Source organism: Vanessa atalanta, chromosome 21, assembly GCF_905147765.1.
Source record: "Vanessa atalanta chromosome 21, ilVanAtal1.2, whole genome shotgun sequence".
NCBI lineage: Eukaryota > Metazoa > Arthropoda > Insecta > Lepidoptera > Nymphalidae > Vanessa > Vanessa atalanta.
In genome coordinates this window covers 6867474-6893984 of record NC_061891.1, presented here as the reverse complement: position 1 = coordinate 6893984, position 26511 = coordinate 6867474, and the positions used below count along the sequence as shown (strand labels likewise).

General features: G+C 31.7%; 1 protein-coding gene across 3 annotated transcripts in view; it reads left to right on the top strand.

Moving 5' to 3' along the window:
* The window catches only part of LOC125072416 (stromal interaction molecule homolog), a 47190-nt gene that overhangs the window by 5847 nt on the left and 14832 nt on the right, over positions 1 to 26511 (top strand). For all 3 annotated transcript variants that reach the window (XM_047683044.1, XM_047683043.1, XM_047683045.1), the window contains exons 2-5: positions 17584 to 17714; positions 18179 to 18298; positions 19889 to 20001; positions 21006 to 21121. In XM_047683044.1, the coding sequence (XP_047539000.1) occupies positions 17584 to 17714; positions 18179 to 18298; positions 19889 to 20001; positions 21006 to 21121 (480 nt within the window). The remainder of the gene's footprint in view (positions 1 to 17583; positions 17715 to 18178; positions 18299 to 19888; positions 20002 to 21005; positions 21122 to 26511) is intronic.

Here is a 26511-nt window from a genome sequence, read left to right as displayed (position 1 = left end):
ATGTTTGTATGACTTGACAATTCATTTATCACTGGACCACTTACTGCGCCGTGACTTCGACTGCATTAAATGGGAAAGGAGCAGTGTTATGTATTGAATGTTTTTTTTTTTTTGCTGTTTTTTTTTTTTTTATGGTTTAGGGGGCAAACGAGCAGGAGGCTCACCTGATGGAAAGCGACTACCACCGCCCAAGGACATCTGCAACACCAGGGGGGTTACAGGTGCGTTGCCGGCCTTTATGTACTTTGACCTCCGTGTTCTTTTCTGTACCTCTAACAACGTCTCTGCAATTTTATAACGAGGTTTCGGTTGAGTGTTTAGTGCCCTTAAATCGCAATAAACTTTCGCATTTACCAATAATATATAAGATTTAAATCGAAATTTAAAACAGAAGATATTAATCATACTGACTATTTGAATTGAAGTTGTTATGAGATAAGACTTATCTAATCTATCTTACTGATAAAACACTCTTGAAAATGACCGTATAATTCAGGCAATACATTTCACTTTTTTGACAATAACCGATTTGAAATCGCTTGATAACTAACTCTGGTCCTTGAGCCCGCTTATTATAATAAAAAAAAAATAGTGGTATAGTAACACAAGTAAATGACAGCTATATACTTTTAGTATTTGTAAGTGGCAAGTCAATGGTAGCTTCTAAATATATCCTATAGCTAAATTAATCCTTTTGTGAATTTAAAGTGTATACCTAAGTATTTAAAAAACAAAATACCAGTAAACAGCACTAATCGGTTAAAATGTAAACGTTCTAACCAGTGGGCCGTTACGGCGCAAAATCAAACAATATCAGTAAAAAATGTAAAATCATATTTATAAATTTCAAACCACCGCCACGTATTTATTTCTAATCGTAATAATAATTAACATCGTACCATCTACGCCATCGACACGTTATCAATGTCAATCGTCAATAAATAGCAAATGGCCGCACACCTTGAGTTTGATCAATAGCAATACATTTTAATGTCGAGGAAGTGGTTTAAAAGGCGTCTACGATTTGTCATAAACGTAAACAGAAAGCTTGGCACGCGGCTCGGACGTACGGGCTATTGTTCCTATGGCTAAATTAGTCACTACCTACTGCACTACATTAATGTTCTCACGAGATCGGCGATCGTCATATGAATTCTATGCTATACAAACTAATCTAAGCAATTCGGTGCGCGTGCGCAGACAATTAAGACAATCCGTATTAGAATTGCGCCTTGCTTGATTTAATGTATCCGTTGCTAAGTCTAGAATTTGTACTATTTTTTTTTGCGTGTAGTTAACACACGTAACTGTCTCGTAACTCTAGTTAGCTTCTATGACCCTATGTCCCGGGTTCGAAACCCCCGAGTCGGACCAAAAAAATTTTTTAATGAATATTGTCTGACTTGTCGATATCAGTCGCAGCCTGGAGATAGGGAGGTAAAAGTGGCACATTCGGAAAGTTCAAGGATGGAGGGGAGGGTGAGAATGAGAGAACACATAAGAAAGTCCATCTATGTGTGCGCACACATTTGTACAGTTTAATATATCATGCGAAGATTGTTAGTCTTAATTTATAGTTTCTAAAAATACAACAAACGGAGAAGAATTTTCAAATTAGACAGTTTAGTGTTTAATTATTTTAAAACATTTCCAGTAAACGATTCTTTTAATTGATGTTCCCGCGCGCTCGTAAATTTCATTTATTTCATGTGCTATTTTAAAGTACAAACAAATATTCTCGGCTTGGAACCGATGAAAGAACTGATTACTGTTTCTTTTTCCTTGGTTTTTATAAAGTACTAACTATTTTGTTCAACTTCGTCCGTATTGTCTTTAATTTTTCGTAATAATTACGGTTATGAATTATTCTTCCAGGAAGATCAATAAATATTAAAAAAACTATAATGAAAAGCTTTATAACGTATTGACAGAATTACAAAAATGTATATAACTTTTTTTGGTGTGATAGTATAATCTTAGTTGCAAGCGATTATTGCTTTGATTTTAAAGTTGACTATGATAGTAGATTTTAATTTTAATAGACTTTTTAAAAAACATTTTATCTCGTTCAGAGAATAGATTCGAAGTCTGACCACCGTTGAGGATGTACTGTATTAAAGTATTTGAATTTATTTACGAGACATGTACAAGTTTGCTATGGAAAGATTTTCTCGTAACAATACGCAAGTTATGCGTTGAAAATTTTATCATCATTGTATAAACATTGAAAGTTACAATCCATTTGCATAAATTGTAATACTTAATGAACCTATTCAGAAGAATCGAATATGGAACATATATATATATATATTTAATAATTCTTCAAGAAAAGAATCATGACATTTTCGAGATTAGAAAAAGCTAACAATACTTATAACCTATTATAATGTTTTGTTTTAGCTTAAGGTAATAAATACACTATTATGGTCAAAACATAAATTCAGTGACGAAGGATAGGATATCCGGTGTCCGAGCTCTTTTTAAAAATCTATTAAATGGATTATATCAATGCATTATAACATACACGAGGTGATTGGTCTAACACGCCCCAATAATCAATATAGTACATTTATTCATGTAACTATATGTGAAGATTAAAATGGACGTATATTTTGTAATATTTATTATAACTCTAATATGATAGCGGTGCTGGAATTTTGTCCACATAAAATAAAAATGGACAAATTACGCCCTAAGACACAAGATGTTTATTTATATGTTAATTTCTTATTTAAAAAATTAAGAACTTATCAATAGGAGCACATTTTACTACGAATAGTCATTTGTATACAAAATAAAAAAGGGATGTTTAATTATCTGCTTGAGATATCGACTTCGAAATCGTTTATATAAACACTATAAAAGTTGGCACTAACGTATATGCATGTATTTGTTCATGGAAAATATTTTTCTTTTGTAAACTTTGTGCTAACTGACCGCTAGATGGCGATACAGCACATGAACTTCTATACCGATCGCCATGATTTTTTATATACATACATATACGCAGGAGAGTTTATAGCCTATTCCAATGGAAGTAGGAAACCTTAGATTTACAAATTTTATGTGCTTTGCTAATAACACAGCGATATTGTGCACACACTAAGTTTATGATTAATATATATTTAATTATAATACAACACTATTACACTTAACTTCTTATTTCCAATTTAATTTTACTTCCAAAGTTCTTTTTTTTTTCAAACAGTTTCGTCCGCAAAAACGCAATTTTTTTGCAAATCCATGGTGAATATCATAGATTAATCAAGCTCTCGACGAATCGATATCGCGTCAATTTGTTGTCAAATGTTGTTTATTTGGCTTTTTTCCTGTTATGATTGGAATAGAGTATACGTCTGTCGATTGCTAATAAATATGAATATAGAGCAGCCAAGGATAACTGGTGTCACGAGTCGCGGTTCAAGTCTCCCCGACTCCGTTAGCTCGCGTCTGAGATCATTGACTCAGTATGTGGTGCTATATCCTTGTACAAAACTGCTTGATGACTAATTGTTGCATTATCATGTAAATTAAACGTTTGAATCTAAATCTAATGTAAATTTATATTTTATAGTATTGTTGTAGTTTATGTAGATGTTATTTTTTGGATGTATTATGAAGCTTCATTTATATCACTGAAAATCACTAAACAAATCTTATAAGTTGAATATAAAAAATTGTCATTTAATTGAGGGATAGTTCTAGACTTTTTATTATTTTTCATCTCCTATAATCAGACTAAATATAAGTGTAACTCTTGTCTGCTTTTCACCTTATCACGACGAAATGACTAAATTTGACTGACTCGAAATGGCTCGTAAATTTGACTGACTCGAAATGGCTCGTAAATTTGACTTAGAAATCGCTTTGGATATTTAGTGGAATATTCTTATAATTCATTAAACGCTCAAGAGCCATCCCAATGTTATTCCAGTAGGAGTTAGATTGATATCTCTGTATACATTCACAAGGAATAAATCCGTCAGTTTCAAAGTCTGGCAACCACTGTAATACTATAAGCCTACATATAACATACATACATAGGTTAAAAAACATGTTTCAAAGACAATGCTATAATGAAGCTAAATTCAAAAAAACAAACGAAGACTCGATTTTGACATGTAATGTTTTTTTTTTTTCTATTATCAAGTCAAGCCTCTTATTTGACACTATATATGTGTACTTTAATAAAAATATAAATTCCATATTAAATTGCTACCGATTAAAATATAAGGACCGTGTAATGTCGTAACAAGAGTTTTAGCATTTAACAATTTATTTTAATTGGTCTGTTAAATTTAGATCATCTCCTTGCCCAAGAATGTTACGGATAACAAGGAATGTCACGGAAAATAGTTACGGATGAAGATCAATAAATAAGTACTTTAAAGTATTTCGAAATCTATGTATTCTTTATTCAAGTTACATTGTAAGAATTAAATGTAAAATTACTACCGGTTCGGAAATTAGATTATACTGAGAAGACTGCAAAATACTTAGTACTTACTCTTTTCCACCTTTTTCAGAGTATGTCCGTAAAAGTACAAATAAAGTTTTATATATCCTTCTTCAAAATCTATCTAATATAAATCTCACAACATTCACGTACACACGTAAGTAACTAAATTCAATTTAATTGATCTGTTGAATAATAGTTTCGGATGAAGATGAATAAATAAGTACTCTCAAATATTAAATTCCGGTCTCACTACAGTAAACCTTTATCGTAAGTAACTAAAATAGTAAATCTACATAAAAAGATCTATCTGGTCGTACAACAATGGTTACTATTGAATGTTATTACTATCATTACTATTGTTTGCAAAGATATTAATTTAATGTTTCTTTACAAACAGGGACACAGATTTTTTTTTAAATAAGTACTCGTGTTGTTTAATATATCGTTGCAACGAACTAATATATTTTATATAAATGATCTCCCGGGGGTAATTAGTTACACAATAAAATTGAGCTGTGTATTAAAGGATGCATTGACCATCCATAACTGTGAGTCAGTAGTCAAAGGCTGTCGCAAAGTAGAAATTGTCGACTAAAGATCTTTTAATTGTTACCATGCAAAAATAAAAACTCATTCAATTGTATCAAAAATAATTATATGAATTCTATTGTAGTTTTCTTCAACACTTAATTATTATACAAATATATTAAATTACTCTGATTAGAGAATTCTAATAATATTGAGACTTAATAAATATAAAAATAATCACTGGGCGCCCATTTTTTGTTATTAAGGTGTGACTGTGCAGGAATCATTCTCATGTACATACTTTGTGATTCTCAATTCAGACGTTTTCATCATACCATGTTACAATTAATTGATCTCAATTAATGTAATGTTAAATACAGGACGTTTCGATGTCGCGTTCTATTGTCTTACATTTTGATTCATCATTCGTACCAGATACCAATATTACAAACTAGCAGCACAGCGCTTCTCCGTGCAGTTTTTTTATCAGCGTTACGATTCGTTTATACGGGTCCCAGATGTATTGACACGGTGTGGGGTGAAGCTTTCACTGGATTGAAAAAAAATTGCGGCTATTTTATTCAAAATCCAAGGTTGGAGAGGACTCGAAAATGGATTGGAAAGTGTTATAAATGCAAATATCAATCCAATGTCAGTGGATTACTGCGCTGAATCAAAATACTAGATTGATGCCGACCAACCTTTATAAGTTACTACCCGCACCCGTGTCGTAGGCCGTAGCGTTATGTTATAAAATCTATAAACGTTCGGAATAAATGGAGTATCTAAAGCAAACAGATTTGCTTGGAACCGGACAGTTATCTTATGTAAATCATTTGAATGTTCCCAAAGAATATGAAAAGCGATGTGTTGTTTTTTTGTTGTCGTCATTATTGTAAATGCTTATTTGGCTATTATTGGAATTGTTCGATCATTAAATACAGAACTTTTTGACGAAACGGTTCTCCGTCTCAATTCGTCTAAAAAACTTTACTTAAAATACCGGAAGCCAGAGATTAAACAATAAAACTACGATGAAAGTAACCGATCGGTGCTAAACGAAAATCAACACGAGTTGGGCGGCTTCTAATCTTGACACCACACGTAAAATGATGTCACCGTGACCCAATTCATCCACTGTGACAATTCTTAAGGCAAGACTATTCAAATGTGCAGAACATATTATAATGCACAAGTGTATGCACTCACAAGTGTAGTCTCTTTTTTATAACATAGGTAGGCGGATGATCAAATGGTCAACATTGATAAGATGACCAAAACTAAGATGTTATGTCTCTTGTACCAGTTCAAACAGGAAAAAAACAATACTATATATCACTGTTTGACTACTGGTAGAATACCTGATGAGTGGATGGCACAAAGCCCTACCACCCAATCTCTATTAAATCCCTCTTATAATCAAATGCCCGGTAAGAGTTCAGGTGCAGGATTGGGTTAAAGTGTTTTCCAAGTGTAAAGACTGGCAGTCTCCAGGCGGGCTGCTTCTGGGAATTTATCCAAGGTTTGATCCTAGGATCCGGGTTCTGCAGTCATACGAGCAATAACAAACTATTACGTTATACCTAAGATTCAAACAGTTCTGATAAGAGTTTATTATTCAAGAGGCTTGTTCAAACATTATTTAACACTAATTGTATGTACCTTATATTAAAAAAATGTCCCGCTGCTAGATTTGTTTATCCAACTTAAGCTACCGAAAAGCGATTCAAGGAAAGCAAATAAGGCTCTTTCCGCCGTATATTAATTGAGGAAAAATCTAAGTTAATGTTTAGTACGGCTATTGTACAAAAACATAAGTGTTTCTGGTTGTCCACTTATCAGGGTCGTAGCTTAAAGGTTATTTGACTGTAGGCTGATTAATTATCTATCTGATGCAAGTGGAACTATTCAAAAAGGGTTCAATGTTTTTAAATAACCAATTCAAACATATGCACTTGCCAGTCTTATTGTATTAGTAAATAGATTTCATATCCTTAAGTAAATTACTTCGTAATAACTGACTAGCTGTGATCTTTGTATAAGCTATTAGGCTTGTTACGTATTTAGATAATAATCAGGCATGTACATAATACTCAGATGCCTTATGTTTTTATTAATGTAATTTATTATCTTAACGAATATTGTATCGACAAAATAAACAATACCCAATTAAAAAAATACAATAACTAAATTGAAATGAGTTCTTTTTTTGACACTGTGTTCTGTCGTCAAAAAACTTTTTTGTCTATTTAATTTTAATTGGCAAAACGACTTAAAATACTTTCAAATAAGAGCAGTTAGGTTGGTTTTATTTCGGCAAGCGTTTCGTACGTACGTTAAATAAGGATTACAAGACCTTGTCAGGTATCAAGCGAGCTTACGGTACAAATACAATAATCTGAATATATGTAGTCCTGACTTAGTAATCACTGGAACAATCGAGCTATTATTTTTTTAACAAACGTGAAACTCAATGTAGAAAGTTTTATGCGACTATTATTTTTAATAATCATAAAACTACTAGCTACCCGTCTCAGCTTCACATGGGGTACTAAGGTTCTATATAAAACTTTAACATTGAATTAAACAAACATAAAAAGAAAATTGTATTTCTGGCTAGCAAAGTTACAATTCTCGGCTATAATATTCAGGTATTATACATATGTATAATACCCGAATATTGTACCTTGCCCTTGAATCACTCTGTTGTTTGATGATGTTGAATTATCAGTAGATTTTATAGGTAAAACTTGATTACTACTGGCCAGTAATACTTGCTCCAGTTGATTATAAATTTAGTATTTTCTGTGACAGTCTTTTAAAACATTTATTCGGTGAAATAAATTTAAATCATTAAGAACCAAACCACTCTTTCGTTTTACCCCAACCTCCTACGAATGAAAACCGCTTTAGAATCGGTTGCGTAGTTTTAACGATCGAAACGTACAGACGGTGGGAAGCGACTTCGTTGAATACTGTGTAGACATAGCGAATAAGCTTATATCCATAACTCGGTTTTCAAAATGTCACAAGTGAGATCCAAAATGAATTTCATTATAGCACTCCAGACAGCTGTTAGAAAGACATTGCCGTCGCGACAAATTTGTAATGAAATATTATGGTGCGTTTCTACTGAAATAGTTGGCAGTTGTTCTACTTGTAAATGTTTGTGATACTTTGAAATGTATATTGTGTAGATTTTTATTGATAACTTATGGAAATTATAGCAATGTTTATCAGTAACGTGTACATCCTAAAAGTTGTCAATTACTTTTTAAGAAGACGCACTTTTACAATATATTTAGGGCGGGATGGCAGGTTTCAGTTATGTGTCTAAACACCTACTGTGTTAAGTGCAAGACACAAAAACGATTACACCTTAGCGTACTAGTTTGTATTGTCACAAGCACTGTGTGTGCAAAATTTAATTTTGAAACAGTTTTTAAGTTGATGATTAATTTTGAATTAATTAAAATCAATTGTGAATTTTAACCCACACGTGCTAACAGTATTCGAGTCAAATAAAAATATTAAATCATGCGGTCCGTTTCGAAATCATCCCAAGATTCACATTATACGTCTGTATGTTATTATGGTCTGAGCGGTGCAAAATGAACCTTAATACTCGTTTCAGTTTATTTTTTAGTGAATACTGAACGCTGTAAATGTCAATTATAAATATAATGTTGTTATTATTGTTATATTTGAGATAAAGGAATCCCACTGAGTATCATTCGCCAGTTCATCTCAGTTCTAATGTACTTGTCACGAAATCTGTGGTAAAATTTTCACCATCAGTAAGCTAAGTGTAACGCTTCAATTTAAAATATAGTGAACCCTTTACATCTTGTCAGTGCACTCTATACTATAAAATGGGTGTAATTAAACTTGGATATAAAGTACCTTATATGAAATATGAAAAAATAAAAATCAATCATTCAATGTAGATTCGACCGGGAAATCTAAAGGCAAGTTACCTTTTCTTGCAACTAATTTAAAAGAAATATTCATCCTTATTAATTTGAAATATTGCCCGTTTTATATAATAACTACACTCTTTAACATACTAAAAATAAATATGTTTTTGTTATTACATTTATATGTATTAGGTAACAATTATAACTAATAATTGAATTATTTATTCATCTACAAATAAATGTGCAGAATAAATTAAGTCTTTTTTTTATAAAGCTTAACTACTAGACAATAATACGTGCAACTAATACCAAAATATCCAGCGCATTTTGGAGAAGGTTTTAGTTTATAATATTATTTATATAATTAGTTGCCCTTCGCAGTGTGACCCGTTTTAAATTTAGTCGATTGACGTGACAAGCGTGAACTTCATGTTCTTGTAATTTATATAACGTGGCAGCACGTGCGTTTGTTTGTTAATAATGTACAACATTCCATTGTTATCTATACATACATTATTCTGTCGCGATCGTCAAGTGTTATTAAACATACTTGCTTTACTGACATACTCTGTAATTAAAATGGTAGAAATGAGTAACTACTGAGGTTTTTTGCCGGTTCTTCTCGGTAGCATCAGTTTTCCAAGTCGTTGACTTTACATTCATCACTGTAACTGCTTCTATGAGCCTATTTATATAATGAATATTTGGATTTGGATTTTTGACAGTATATTAAATTTATATTCGAAATACTGCGTTGTATTTCACCATGCATCGTATAGTTTTTCCTATATTATAATTTTAGCTATTTAATAAATAGATGAAACTGAATCGTGTTCCATACTTGGCTTCGTCTGCGTCCTAAATTTGTTCATCAGAATCGTATTAGCGTATAAGAATTGAATCATTCAAGCGGCTTGCCAAAACATCCTGTACATACTTTACATTGTCATAGGAATTGATTTGTTTACATTTTTCAGTTGGATACATGCAAATATTTGCATGTATGTTATACATAAATATTTTCTTATAAATATATGCTTAGAATTGTTTTGTATGGAATTTCATAATTTTTACATTTTTTTTTAAGTAGGATGTATACGATCCCATAAGTAGATATTAGTTAAAATTTTAATTTAGGTATATACGAAAATTAAGTCTATTGTATCAATCAGACGATAATATTAATAATAGGCGCAACTGCTTATTGGTACTGTTTTTGAGAGCGTCAGCGACATATAGAAGTTTCTCGACTCGCACGCTATATACTATATAGTAACTGATCTTATGTAAATTGTAAATAATTTCGTATTCTTAAAATTTTATAAAAAAAATAAACCTTAGGAAACTACAACAAAATAATGTATGTACCTACTAGAAAATAGTAGGTTTTAAAAATTCCTAAATAAATTCCGCCGTAGAATATGGCCGTCTAAGGTTTCAAGCGCTTCTCATTTTTTATTTATTAATAAGGAAAATCAGAATTCGCTTTTTTGAATTTTTATACGGTTTTCGCAAAATTCAATCGATTAAAAAAGGAATGTTATAAGAGTTTCACCAGTACTAATATGCTCAAAGTCTGACCGTTAAATCGTTTCAATGTAAATAATTTAAGCGGCAATTCGCTTCGTCGCCCTCTGCATGAATAATGGTTTGATAACATTTCGAGACGGTTCATTCCGTGACGATATTCTCATTTATCGTCGAAAGCTTTATGAATCATAATTATAGATCTATCGTTGTAAATTCCCTTACTACTTAGAGATAACCCTAACAATGAAAATCGATTATAAACCTTGTATTAAACAATTATGATGTATATCTCTCTCAAACTTTACCTGACTATAATAACATATTCCTTTTAACTCGAATGAATTATTTCGATCATCTATGTATATCAAGACTTCTATACTATAATATTATAAGTAGTAACTCTGTTACACTTTCACGGTCAAACCACTGATCCGAACTTTGTATGAAGCAAAATTGAAGACAAAAAAGGACATAGGCTATTTTATTTATGCCTAAGAATTGGCGACCAAGTTCTATATCAATCTAGAAAAACCCGGCAGACGTCCTATCGTGACGATAAGTTGCACGCAACATTGCTGCAGCGCCATATAGCGGCGAGTTGCGATAAAAATCCTTATTAAAAAATACATACACTTAAATGGTAATCGGTCAAACGGTCTCGAAGTATTTTTATCTCAAACAAATATAGGTATGGACCAAATTTTTGCCGAATGTAGCACAATAGAGATTACAACGGAGTGTGTAGATGTATTTTATATGCAGCCCCAGAATAGTGACCACTTAATTTACGTTGGTTACTTTCACATAAAATAAAATATGTGATTATGTGTTCAGATTATGTGTTCAGCTTCTTAGGGTACATGGGTATGGGTACATTATAATTATATATAAAATAAACCAAACGCAAGTACCATTTCCCACTTTATAGTTTCCGTAGCGATACATTGCACAATTTCGTTACATTCGTCGTACAACGAAAACGAAACTTACTAGAGAGCTAGGCTAAAATGTGACGTCTTAAACATTATATAAGAATTAAATATCTGAAATCATTCAAGGGTCAGAAATATAATAAATTAAACTTACAATTTTAAACGACACCGATTTTCTTCTCTGTTTTCCAAATAATACAAAAAATTACGGAAACATCCAGAAGTTTCTCGAGTTTTAAGGGGTTGTGCTGACACTCAAAATGTATTGTGTTCAACTGGATTGAAATTTTGGGATACCGTGTAATAATTGATAATCAGTCTAGTAATAAATATTATATACTAATATATATAAATGCGAACAAATAGACAAACAAATCTTGCGATGATAATAAAAAAAATATTGTATTATAAGTATTTATTAACCATTTTTTTATATTTTATTTTCACTATTCAACTACAGGGACAGTGTATTTTCAGAGGATTGGTATGGTATAAAAATTAGGTCCCATATACCATTTTTTATTTAAAAGATGTGTATACGTGTCGGTATTATTGTGATAGCCGTGACATTACAATTTCTCCTACACTTTACATTTGCACGGATCTTCGTCAATTGTACACTCGATGCGCCAGTTGTATTGTCATTGTATACCAGAGCCCGCACGAAGTCCTACCACCGAAATTAAGTTTCGCTGAAGGACAACTTTCAGTGTGTCATTTTTAGAATTACTACAGGTGAAGAGAATTTATCTGCAAACTTCAGTAACCGAGTGTTACAGACTTTCAAGGTTTAATTATTCATTCACGCCATTAATAACGTAGAATAATACTTATAATGTTTCTCATTAAAGAGTATTTGAATTTTTTTTTTTTTGTTTAAATTGTGTTAGACTAGAGTATAAATTGCTTATTCCAATGTTGTTCGTATTAATGAAAACTTTTTCGTTTTTTTTATCGTATTATCTTTATATCAGATGATTATATTGTATGACCACTTGCGTAAAGTTTATTTTTAATTATGTAAAAGTTATTAGTGTTACTTTTCGTTTTAGATATTGATCTATACTAATATTATAAGTACGAATTTAACTCAGTCTGTCTGTCTGTCTGACTGTCTGTATCAATAACTCTAGTATATTTTATTTCTTTATATAAATCTCCGTCACGTATTACATCGTATTAAAATAAACATTCGCGTTTATAATATTTTAATAAGATATTATTTTTTATTTATTTGTAAAGCTACTCGGTGACATGTGATCACTACTGCCACCATTTTCTTATTTACTTACAATCAACACATAACAAAATCTAGACAATCCATACTTATACATTTTTTAAATGCGAAAGTAAGTCTGTCGGTTACGCCTTCATATACAACTAAACCGATTTTGATGAAGCAATATTGAACCCCAAGGAAGGATAGGATAAATTTTTATACCTAACACCATAGAACCAACCCCTAAAATGCGTGCGAAACTGCGGGCGACAACTAGTTAATTATAATTGCGACCGTATAACTTCTAAGGTATGTCGTAATGTAAACGAAAACGCTTTTAAGATTCAAGTATCTGTAGACAGATACAACGTCTGTCTACTAAAGTTGTCTACTAAGTTGCCTATTTAATGTTTATAGGTATATTTACTTATTTAATTATTCCATAGGTTTCATAAATAAACAAAAGCGGAGGTCGCGTCGTCTTGACTGATAACACTTATCAGACAGTGAAGGTTATGATAATATATGTTTTTACATGTAAACACTTATATATGTATTTGTATTATTTTTGAAAATTCAAGTAAAAATAAATCATGTAGGTATTTAAAAAACTGAAGTTTCGTCTTGTAAATTATTTTACGTTATTTATTTTACAAGTTATCAATCGTATTGAATTTCTGCAAGTAAATGTTATAATGGAATACATTTCCAATATTTTTGAAAATTAAAGAAAAATAAACACACACACTTTAAAATAATTGAAGTTTCGTGTTGTGAATGATATTTTATCATTTGTACAGTTTTCAATCATATTTAATTGAATTTATTTGTATTAATTTTGAATATTCGAATGAAATAAAAATAAAGGAAGTTTCGTCTCGTGAATAATTATTCATTCATTTTTTTTTCAGTTTATAGTAAAATTTATACAAGTAAATGGAGGGTTCGAGTTGTTGTACAGAATAGCGGCAATATTTTTTATGTTTACGTAATTTTATTATCTCTATGCAAATTAGCGGCAAACCGCTCGCATATCGTATATTTCTAAAACCCTGACCTACATTACTTACTTTAAATAAACAGAAAATACTCATTAATTAAATAATGATAAAAGTAATAAAATATACTGTAGCTTCAGTATGTATAGAATTAGATTAATTTTATTTATGGACTTATAGATGTGTTCACTCATGACGGCGCGCACCTCCACGTTAAAATGTCGACGTATATTAGGTTTAAAGAATTTATTTCTCATAAAAACATAAAGTTCACTAACAATATATGTATATACAATAAATGTTCTATAGTAGGACGTGACAATATTTATACCTCTTGAACGCTTAATATAAACATTTGTAAACAACGCTATATTAAAACTTTGATTAAATTGTATATACGTATTCCTTTAATTTTGATTTAAAAACATTCATGCTATTCGCACCTTTAATAAGTTATTATACAGTTACGTATATTAACAAATACAATCTAGTTTGTATTTTTTTGTTGTATCTATTCTTACATTAATCATCTCACACATACTAAAACGTCTTGTAAGTACGAGTGTCACTCGTGGAGATAGAGATAGAGTGAACTGGTCTACACTTATAAACATTGTGTAGCGGCTGATTCGACACAGATTTCTATCTTTTTCTTAATCATTAATTTCAGATTCAATAAAAAGAGACAGCATTTTTTTATTGATCAACTACTGTTCAAAGGTAAAGCCGTTTAAATATAAAATCTAATTGTAAAGGAGTTGGTTAACCTAGCAGTGGGATTTTTAGCGATTGTTACTTTAATATTACATTACCTTTTTGCTTCATGCCTTACAGGCTCATCTTACAAGCGCTTGATACGTTAGGAAACGTCTTAAAATACACTTGAGTGATGTGATTTCGATAAAAAAAATTACAAATTCAATGGCATATCGAAATAATATACCAGCAATCATGGTTGATTTGGCATTTATCGAAGACTTCCGTTGTTTGTCCGAAACCCATCACCAGATCTTTTCGAAATTTAAATGGTTTGTAGGTATATAACGGCGTTATGCCCGAACATACATAAACAATATAATCAACTGAGAACTCACACAACACTCCTTCTTGAAGTCTCGATATAATCAACTGAGAACCTCTCTCCATCTTAAAGTATATTAAAATATTTATGTATTTATTTGAAGTATATTAAAATATTTAGTATTTGATGTCAAGAAGATGTAAAGAGAGGAAGCGATGTAGACGATCGTGTTACACATTACTTGACCGCCCCCCCTTCCAATTGATTAGTACAAGTAACGCGTACATTCCGTACTTACAACTGCATCATAGTAACGTATTAACTGATGTTATGCTCTCATTTGAGCTGTTAGCTTAGAGGCTCGTTGATAGTATAAGATAGTAAAAGAGTTCGGACAAAGAAAAAATATTTATTGCTAGATTTGGCGAGACGTTAGTGTGAAAAAAAAAACAGGGCAAGTACGAGTCGGACACTAACTGAGCGTTCTGTAACACAACAAAATACTTAAAAATACACTGATGTAACATCAAATTGACGGTTTTCAGGTATTTTCCTATACTTTTACTAAAATATATGGCATCTTGCCAAATTTATTTTCCTTTAGAGGCACGGAACCCTATAAATGATAAAAAATATAAAACATTATATCAATGCATATTTAAAATAAGATAAAACTGATATGTATTAAAGGCCGATGGAATCCATATAAATCTTGAGTATTTCACAATAATTAAATTCGCTACAAACCTACCTTCAAAGTTCAAATGTAAACACTTATGTACTTATTCGATGATTAACAGTAAACGTTTATTAATCATTTTATTGACACAATTTGCGTTTGTTATCAATTTTTTTATTGAACACACCTAAAGCATCATAGGTGATTAAGTATCGTCAAAATACAATAAACGTCTTAATGACTGAATGGTTGTTACGTAAGACGGAAATTCACCGTGCTGTAAAATTTACTTAATTCCTTTCGATATTGTATGTAATTACTTATAACTGGTGCGAAGATCATGCATATTCCACCAACAATATATAAATGTTGGTGTATTCGAAAAGATTCAGCTTTCTATATATCTTAATTTAAATTGCATGTTTCTAGGGGTAAAGTATCCTAAATAATTTAGAAAATCGTGCCATAGTCTGCGTCTACATCGCGGAATAGCAATTTCAAGCTTTGCTACCCTTTTGTTTAGTATCAAGTCAATCGTACCTATAGTTACTGAAGTTTTTATTGCCCTTATATATAGATACCCAAAAGAGAATTCAATCACAATTGTATAAAATTTTCAAAATAGTTTTTTGTTCTTTTGTCAAAAGACGACACTTTTTTGAAACAAATCAAAACTCCTATGATAATTAAGCATATTTAAATTTAAATGTAAGTATTGTTTCGGTTACCAAATCTCTATCATATTGCTAATAATAGAACAAAATATTCATTCAGAGCCTCACTGCACATGGAGCCACGACAAGGGCGAGGCTTCGTTTTTTTATCGTACAACTATTCCAGTGAATTATAAGATCCTAATAATACTATACAATATACAGTTTATACTATTCGATAACTATATATAATGTCGACAAATTGAAATGGGCGTCACATTGATACATGTATGTATGTGTTCAATACAAAAATTGTAGGAATAAAGTATGCACTAGTACTAGAAAAAGCCCCCCCAATCCGTCTGTATGCTATAATTTCAAAAATTACCAAACGGATTTTTTCACGTATGTGTTTGTGTGTGAGTGATTCATGAAGAACATGGTGTGAAATTCATCAAGGTTTTGTGTTAATTGGCTGAAATATGATGATGATTGGTGTCGGAAAAATTATGCCGACCAATAGAGATTTATATTAGGATATTTAGATTTATGTAGACGATTATTCTACCCGTGCGTAGCCGGGTTTGGTAGCGAGTTATTATATAAATAGCAAACTATAATAGTCTAAATCGTGACTTAGAACATGTGGTCAGTAATTTATTTAGGATTCATTTGATCCAATATGCTAACTGCCTTTTAGGATTCTATACCCAATGGGTAAAACGGGACCCTATTACTAAGACTCCGCTGTCCGTCCGTTTGTCTGAGTTTACCTTATGAACCGTGATAGTTAGACATATGAAATTTTCACCGATGATGTAATTCTGTTGCGAACATGATTTTTTTTGCCGTTTTTGTACGGAGCCCTTCGTGCTTCGTGAGAATCCGACTCGCACTTGACCGGTTTTTTATAACTTTACAAACAGTTGTTAATTACATTGTGTGAAATGCTTTGAAACGCCACAGTTTAATTGTATAGCCATGATGAAAAGAACTCCGTACCACTTTTGAAGATTTCACAAGTTCCCAGTTCCTAAATTGAAATATACCTACTTGCATGTTAAGACCAACTATCTTCCGTTAAGATTTACGTGTTCTAACTACTGGGCCACCTCGCCTAACAACAGTCAACAATTTCAAAAGATACTCTAAGAAAATAAATTATATATATAATTCAAACCTATAAAAAGGTCATTCAAAATACAATCTTAGATAGAAGAGAACCTTAGAACGCGAACGACCTTAGAGCGTTAGAACGCGTGCATCTTAACCGATGATTTCGGGTTCAAACCCAGGCAGGCATCACTGAATTTTCATGTGCTTAATTTGTGTTTATAATTCATCTCGTGCTCGGCGGTGAAGGAAAACATCGTGAGGAAACCTGCATGTGTCTAATTTCAACGAAATTCTGCCACATGTGTATTCCGCCAACCCGCATTGGAGCAGCGTGGTGGAATATGCTCCAAACCTTCTCCTCAAAGGGAGAGGAGGCCTTTAGCCCAGCAGTGGGAAAATTTACAGGCTGCTAATGATAATGAGAACCTTCTTTTTTGAAGTCCGTTAAAAAGATAAGATATAATTTATAAGTTTATTGACGGCATTACTTTATGTATTATTCTATGTAATCTATTGTCTGTTTAATTCCAGTACTGGTCGAAGCATGCAACAATGAACCGTCGTGTCTCCAAGACCACGCCGGACTGGAGGCCATCACTCAGCTGCATAGACAGCTGGATGATGACGCGAACGGCAACGTCGACTTAAGTGAAAGTGATGATGTGAGTATTATACATTATATTCTATTTGACAGCCTCATACTTGCTAGTTTATTACCTTAGAACAGTAAGTCATCAAATATCTCTAAAATTATAAAAAAAAAAATAAGGTTAAATATTTCAAATTTAGAATAGAATGCTATCTCATAGCAATACGATATATTTTAGCTCTGTGCCGTATTTATTTAAAATCAATAAATAACGAAGGTATTATTTTATTAGCGTTAATCGAAAATACGATTAAGACTCAGTATTTTTGTATTTGGAACACGATTCATTTAGTGTTGAACTACAATATAATATATACATTTTGATGTTTATTTAATATTTTACTTTTTATTGCATTAATTTTTACCGAAGTTCGAACGTCAAAAACCGTCAAAATGTTTGGAAAAAACCGGATAAATGTTAAACTCATGAATTTTCGTTATATTATCTTAATTTTAATGTTCACCTGTTTTTTACAGTTCCTACGCGAAGAGTTGCAATATGACAGCGGCTATGAAAAGCGGCAACGCGCCTTCCATCACAACGATGATATGCACATCTCGGTTAAGGAGCTCTGGGAGGCATGGTTGCGGTCAGAGGTGAGGTACTACTGATACATTTGTTTTGTCTGTGGCTATAAGTTCGGTCTAATTGTGACGTGAATTATTTATTAACTTTAAGTTATCCACAAGCTCCGTATCTTATATATGAATAGCGTAAGCCGATTTTTGTCCCAGTGATTATGGGACGATATCTGGACATGAAAAATCGGATATAGTCTATATTTGAAGAGCTCCAGCCCTATGTACAGAAAAATATAGAGGGTTCTTGATTGCAAATTATGAAATTGTTATAATTTAACAAAAAAATAATTTTAAAGAGCGGAAAAAAGTTACTGGCCACGAAGTGAGTGGCGCTACGGCTGTATAAAAAAAAAAAAAAGTAAAACGCCCAAACAGACGTCAGTAAAAAATACATGTCATAGGTTTCGAAATTTGTAAAAATCTGTTGAATAAACGAGAAGTTTCGTATGCGACCCACGGAAAAACGATCTGTGATCGGTAAATAATAATAAAAAAAACAACAAGTATTAAATTCGTGTTCGTGGCTATCATGATACGAACATTACCAAAGGGAAGACTATCGTGACATGAGTTAAAAGTCGAACTATAGTGACATGAGCTAAGTTGTCGCGGAATTAAAGTAGCTTTTAGAAAATTATAATTGAAAATCCGACATATACACTAAGTCGCCAGTGTCACAGGAAATGTGCTATAAAACTTATAATTTTCGATATAAATATTTCAACAATTACTAACAATATATTAACGATTATTTAATAGTAATATCAATTTTATTCCCATTGTCTTTCCTAATTAGTGTCTAATGAGAGCAATCTGACACGACGGTAGAGTTTAGGAACAACAGCTTTACGTACTTACCGGACACAGTTCTAACATTCCTGTTACTCTAGGCCGCTGTTAAGAAATTTTTGAAAGTAAAACCTAATAATATTTATACTAAAGACCGAATACCAAGAAATCTCAAGCATCTGCAGCATGTTATCCTTTAGACCAATAGTCAGCGAAATTAGTAAAAAGCTCTACTATCAATATAATATGTACTTTGATATAGATCCAATTAATAAGCAAACTATAGAGTTAGACGTTACGTGCAATTTGCTAATAGATCTGCTATAATAATATTATTCACTACAAAGATATCCTGATTAATTAATCTTTATTTTTACTTCCAAAGATCGCTGGCATTCAAAACACCGTTTATAAGCGAATCCATTATGAATATTCAACATCTAGACTATGATATGATAAATCAAAATCAGAATATTCCTTATTCAAGTAGACTCTTAAAAGCATTCGAATCGTCATGTTACAGGGTTGGATTACAACGCACTTGGAAAGTAGATTCTACCGAGAGGAACCGGCAAGAAACTCAGTAGTTTCCACCATTATATATCGACAAACCAATGTCATAATTGTCAAATTTACTTCTGTTGTTGTTATAGTACAAGTACTTACCGAAGCAATGCAAGCGAGCAATGACTTTTCTCTTTCTAACTTTTTTTACTATTGATTTGGCATATTATAGATTTGAATTCCATCCAGTAGGTTAGTTTATTTAGGTATTTTTTTAGAATACATATTTTTATGTTTTGTTTTTATTTTAAGGTGCACAATTGGACGGTGGAACAGACGGTGGAATGGCTCTCCGAGTCAGTTGATCTGCCACAGTACAAGACATTGTTTCTACAACACCGCGTCACGGGAGCCACTCTGCCAAGGTAAAGCTGACACTATTAACGGAATAATATATAGGAATTAACAGCTACATTTGAATAAAAATAGAAATATAAAAGGGTAGACATTTTTTTTTTTAATTTTATTTGTGTAATTAAGGAATGAAGAAAAATGTAAATGTGATGAATTTTTTAAGGTTCTTTAGCATTAAATTCAGGTTTAAATCTCAAAGTGTCACACCAACGAGTCCGCGTAAATTTTCGTAATCAAATAGTTTCTAAACGAACTTTTGAATCGTTTTACAATATAAATTAAACTAAGCTATCATCGGCTTGGAATGTAGATTCCTTTAAATAGAACCGTCATGATACTCATTGCTATTTTTCGTTGATTATGATTAATTATAATTCAATTTGTATATCAATATCAAAATATACTTTATTCAAGTAAGCTTTTATATAATACAAGCACTTTGAATCGTCATTTAACAAACTATATTAAGTAAAGTTACCACCGGTTCGGAATGTAGATTCTACCGAGAAGAACCGGCAAGAAACTCAATAGTTTTTTTTTTTTCAACATCTAAAACACAGTCATGTTAGTTAAATACAATTGTATACATATGTGTGTAATATATCCTGCCTGGAAATCAACAAGCATTAACTCCACGCTTTTTTATCATCTATATAATCTTGTATCGAATAATATGCCTCCTTTACCATATATTACAAATTATTTGAATTGATGAAACGGCAAAGTTAAAATGTCTTATATGAAATATAATATCTTGTATGAAAAAAAGAATACTAAAAATATTAAAAGCCTGTCCGTTTGATTTTACCTCATCACGACTAAACTACTAAACCGATGATAATTAAATTTAACATTAAATAACTCTACGACCTAAAAAAACAGACCAGTATATTACGTATATACTGGTCTGGTGGAATCAGCCCTTAATCGTCCTCTATGATGTTATAAACAATTTCATAGCGATGAGACATATACACTATTACTTATCACTACATTTATAAAACTGTTGTTTTAGATTGGCGGTGAATAACATGCAGTACTTAAGCAATGTTCTGGGAATTAAGGATCCAATTCACAAACAGAAACTTGCTTTAAAAGCCATGGATGTCGTGCTTTTTGGACCCCCTAAAGGTGAGTTTGATTCGGACCAACGGAACTAGTTTTCTAATAATGTATACATTAGTCATAATGTAAATTATAAAATGGTGTGTATATCGTGCACGTGTCGTGGTATGGATTTTAAAAGGATGTAGAAAATTCGAGACGCGGGTAGTTAGGTAATCTATCACAAAATAGATTATATTTGTAAATACGACATTGTGATCTGAAACATGACTGGCGTATAAAGAAACTCATCACTTGAAGGAGATTAAGTTCTCGCAGCTTAATCACCGAGGGGAGACTGTCACCGAGAGAGTCGTTCGCACGTTCCACTCTGATAATCAGAGAAGTACCAGGACCAATACGAGGTAGCGCCATTCTTATTGACGCCATGGCTTCAACTCTAAAAATAACCACGTGTCGGGAACCACTTTGATTGACCTTGACATACTCCCCTGATAGTAGGAGAGACGTAATTACTTCGATATAAAATATTACAATCATATTATATACATATTACATCGCCATGGTTATAAAACATTTCATTTTAAATTAAAATACTGTATTAATTAAGACCTATCTTAGTGATAGAAAAATACCAAAAGAGCATAAATATTTATTTTATGTAAAAGATAATTGGAATTATTTTTCTAGAATATTTACAATAAAACAAAATTTATTAGTATATATTTAATTAATATAAAACATATTACAAGAAATCATAACAGCTAAGTGGTCGATTAATTACACACGCACACATGCGCACACGAGCACAAGCGCACGTATTTACGTGCGTGTGTACGTGTCTCATTTGATCTACGTGTACGTAACGTGTATTCAATATCCAATTTGAATTAATCTTGATAGTATCACAATGAAATTTCGCTTTTCGTTGATTCGCGTTCGCGGGGTTGCCACATTTATTTATTATTTTGTTATACTTAGTCGGTCCCATATTTATTTATTGATAGTACATCTATGTACGGTACCAGTACGAGGAACATTATGTAAATGTTTATTATAAATGAAAATACAAAAACACAGTTTAATCACAACTAAACAACAATATGTGGTCGTCTCGTAAATTTAGATTTGCCTCCCCTAAACGACATTTCCCAAGCGAATGTATGGCGGCTTGGGCGGTTCCACGATTGGGATGGACCTGTCTAGACGCGTCCGTTGGCCCGGTGGTAGATTTTCTTTACGCTGTGATAGTATAATATAATCGCTCATTGTCCACGATTAGTATCTGTTTCTTACACCATAAACTGTTCATGTGCTTAACTTGTGTTCATAATTACATTGTGCCTCAGAAGAGAAGAAAAATCTTGTGAAAACCTGTCGAATTAAACTCTGTCAAATGAGAATTAATCAACAAATGGAATAGTTTCCGAGTCTGGATATATATATTAAATTTACTGACTCTTACTTTAATTTTGTTACTAATTTAAAATAGTTGAGTTTTTATAAATATAGTACCACCCAATGGTAAGTGGTCACCACCGCCCAAGAACATTAAGACTGTAAAGAATATTACCCTTTCATTACATCGCCAATGCGCTAGCCACCTTGGAAGCTAAAATGCTATGTTCCTTTAATAACAACAACATAGACACACAATTTACTAAGAATTAATGCAGTATCAAAGTCGTACTTATTGCTTACTAGAGATTTTTAACGTATAACTGGGCATTTTTATATTTGAAATCTGGAAGGTGGTATTATTATTTACGTACATACATATAATAACTTAAAATGAATACAAACATACTTTTTAAATATGATTCCTTAACAATTACACAGCGCATTTGCGGCGAATACTTTGTTTACTACCACTAGTAGGATCACCAAATATCTATGGCTAATCATCAATAAGTAGTACATTTCGATTAAAAGGTGGATTCTGCTAATGTAGTTACAGATACATAACTTCATTCTTGGTGTTACGGCTTTGTGCAAGTCTGAGTAGGTACCACTCACTCACATGCTATTCTGCTGCGAAACAGAAATACTTACTATTGTGTGTGTGTGTACAGTGTAACTACAGTCACAAGGGATATACCATTTTAGATCTCAAGGTTGGTGGCACAATGATGTGATTGTGGAACAGCGCCAACTTTTATGAGCATTGGTTACCACTTACCACGGGGTGGTCCATTTGAAGGTCCGCCTATTCATATACTATAATATAATTCATAACATCTCCGGTCTGTTTGACGTGGTGCTGTGGTTGACGACACTTTAACGATATAAATATTTATTTTTACTGTTTGTAGTGGTAGCGGCAATGGCAGAAGGCTCGTCTTCCTTCCTTAAGTAAATTTAAATGATCTAATAGAGAACAAAAATTACGAGTGCTTCTCCATTTTACTTCTTTAAAACGGAATAACGAGACAACTTGTTTTAAAATTCCTTCCGACACACAAAACACGTAGTGTTTTTATCGTGAAACACGAAAATAACAATGCTTGAACGAAATTATTGTTGATACATTTGGTAATGATGACGTGTTGTATTCACGTTATAACTGCATGCCAGCCATGTGTAGTACCTACCTACGCCGGTGTCACAACAGTTAGTATTTGATAGTTAATTAGTTATCACTTACCATCTTGTTGTCTGGGCATGTCAGCCTTCATGTTAAGAGTAAATTAATAATTACAATTCAACTATTTTTTATTAATTTTTATATAAGAATCTGTCAAATAGTTATCAAGTTAAAACCTTCTTAATAGCAACCTCCTATTTCATACTAAAACTAGAGTTTACTGTATTGGTTTGTATTATATCAAAAGTTTATGATAAGAGCCTCAAATTACAGTAAAAAAAATTACATTGTTCTGTTATAAATCGGGTTAAAGTATATAGATTTTTTCCGACACTCGCATTACTCACAATTATCTAAGTCAAAATCTACAAATGCTAATATATTTAATTAAGCTTGTAAATATGTATGATTAATAATTGGTTATTATCATTTATAATAGGTTTAAAGTTATATTTTTTACTCAAGTACATTTGCCTGTAAACACCTCATAAAAATATTTTAACGAGATATCATATCTTACTTCCAAAGTATCTTATTAGAATCCTTAGTAGTTGGACAATAAATATACTATATTTAAACTTACTTGAAATTATATATTACCACGACTTGTCATAAATAATTTCAACAATAATCAGCAAAAACAATAGCATAACGTCATCGTCTTGATATAGTATAAAAAAAAATGTTCATACGCGGTAAAAAACTGGTGGGATGATACGAATGTTATTTAGTGAATACTAGTAGAGTTTTAGAGAATGTAAAGTTGAGTGAGTTACGTTCGAAGTACTGGCAATGTTATTAAATCATACTTGATAGGGTCACCATAATTATGCTTATTAGTGGATAGGGTTTAAATTTATTATATAACTTGTGTATGATTTTCTTGTTTCACACAAAGCACAGATTATCACAAAATATGTAATCGAAATATTTTGTTAAAATTTTCTACTGTATCTATATTTAACGTCACGAACATGTTTTAATTGATGATTCCCTTCTTTTATCTCTGATTTATGATACTCTGTACTAAACTTGCAAGTTACTGTTTTGTGTTATTTAAAATATAGACAATCAAAATCAAAAGTTTCGAATTTTTTAATTATGATCATAAAATAATGTAACGAAAACATTACTAATTATATTTTAAATGTTCGGCCATGCAACGTTGGGGGTGTAATAGATCCTAATCTAGTCTTTTAAAAGCACAATGATCGAATATTTTTAAGTAAATCAATCCAGTGCAATCCAGTAGCATTCCAACCTACAACCGACACTTTTTGTCCGAGGAACTGCTGGTAATGTCAAAAATATTAAGGTGATGAATTCAATCGATCTCAAAACGACTTACTGATACTAGCAACATTATTTATACTCTGATCAATTTTTTTAATATCATAAACCCTTATGAACTAGATCAACGACTTAAGACGATAACCTATAGAAAACCTATAACATAATAATTAATTTATTAAATTTGAATTTGAATAAAATTACTACTAGTAAGCTCGCAAAAATTTAATTAATCGGTATATTTAGCGTAGCACCTAATTTAGATTGAAGGCACATTCAGAAACTTTTATGTACATTCATACATACATTTAGGTCATACACCAGTAATTTTTATATATAAAATAATACCCCTAAGTTCAAAATTTTTATTTGAATCTTGGACAAATTTATTTCGATAATAATCTTATATTAAGAATAGTTATTATAAATTATATATGTGTATTATATTGTTTGAATTTTGTTATAATCGTATAGAACTGTAGAAAATCAAATCTAGAATACAGTTCAATTTCATCGTCACATGCCGTAATCGCAGTGTGGAGCTAAACTATCTAATTAAAACCAATTAAACGCTCAGTTCCGCCATACGTGACTCATGGCTACACAAAAGTTATGTTACCGTATTACGTATTAATTTCTGGATTTTTTTGTAAAAATCTGGTAAAATGGATGAAACTGCTTGTGACTGTTTCAGGGAGAGGAGGAGGACGTTCTAAATCCATGATTGTGTTTATTGTGAGAGTAGTTAAAACTACTAGAATGATGGTTGAATCTTATACCGACAAAATTTTGAACTACCCAAATATTTTGTAAGGTTAAGTCTAGTGTCGTGCAGTATCCAGAATTAAGCCTTTGACACGGACAGACGTCAAAACTACATTTTAAAATAGCTCCTATCTTGTGTGACGCTATTATTCTAAAAATATATTATCAATTTTGCATAAGGTATCTGGAATCTAAATTGCAACGTTCATATATAATGAACATGATAAATACAACGTTCATATACATATAAAAAAACTATATATAAAACTTATTTATTTGAATAAAATATAATACAATACCTTGTTAATTCTGGCATAATGAGGTTCAAAATTTGACACGCAATTGATAATCATAAATTAACACAATATATTGTTTAAAAGTTTTAATTTAAAGTCTCCTCAAAGTCATATTGATAGATGACTTTTACAGACAGACAGAACGCTTTCAGATTTTTTTATTTTACTTTGTGTATTTAAGCATTGTTCAAAATACATTTGCTTCTATTATTCTATAATGCCGCCGTAACTGCTGCCTAGGCAAATTAGCCCATAATGGATGTTTACCTCATTACCACTCAATGCTTCGCTGCAATTCGTTCGATTCCTGCAAACGGCATAAATTGTAGTGTCACTAGTCTTACATCACGGCATTCAAGTATCATTTGTCTCATTCAATACCAAGTTTTGTCGGATGTCGATTGTGGTTATAATTTTGTTTTGATGTTATTTGGCATATTTATTTTTTTGCAACAATTTTCGTGATCTCAGTGAGAATAACCTTGTGATTATAAGTGATGAGATAAATGGTGTTTGGTAGA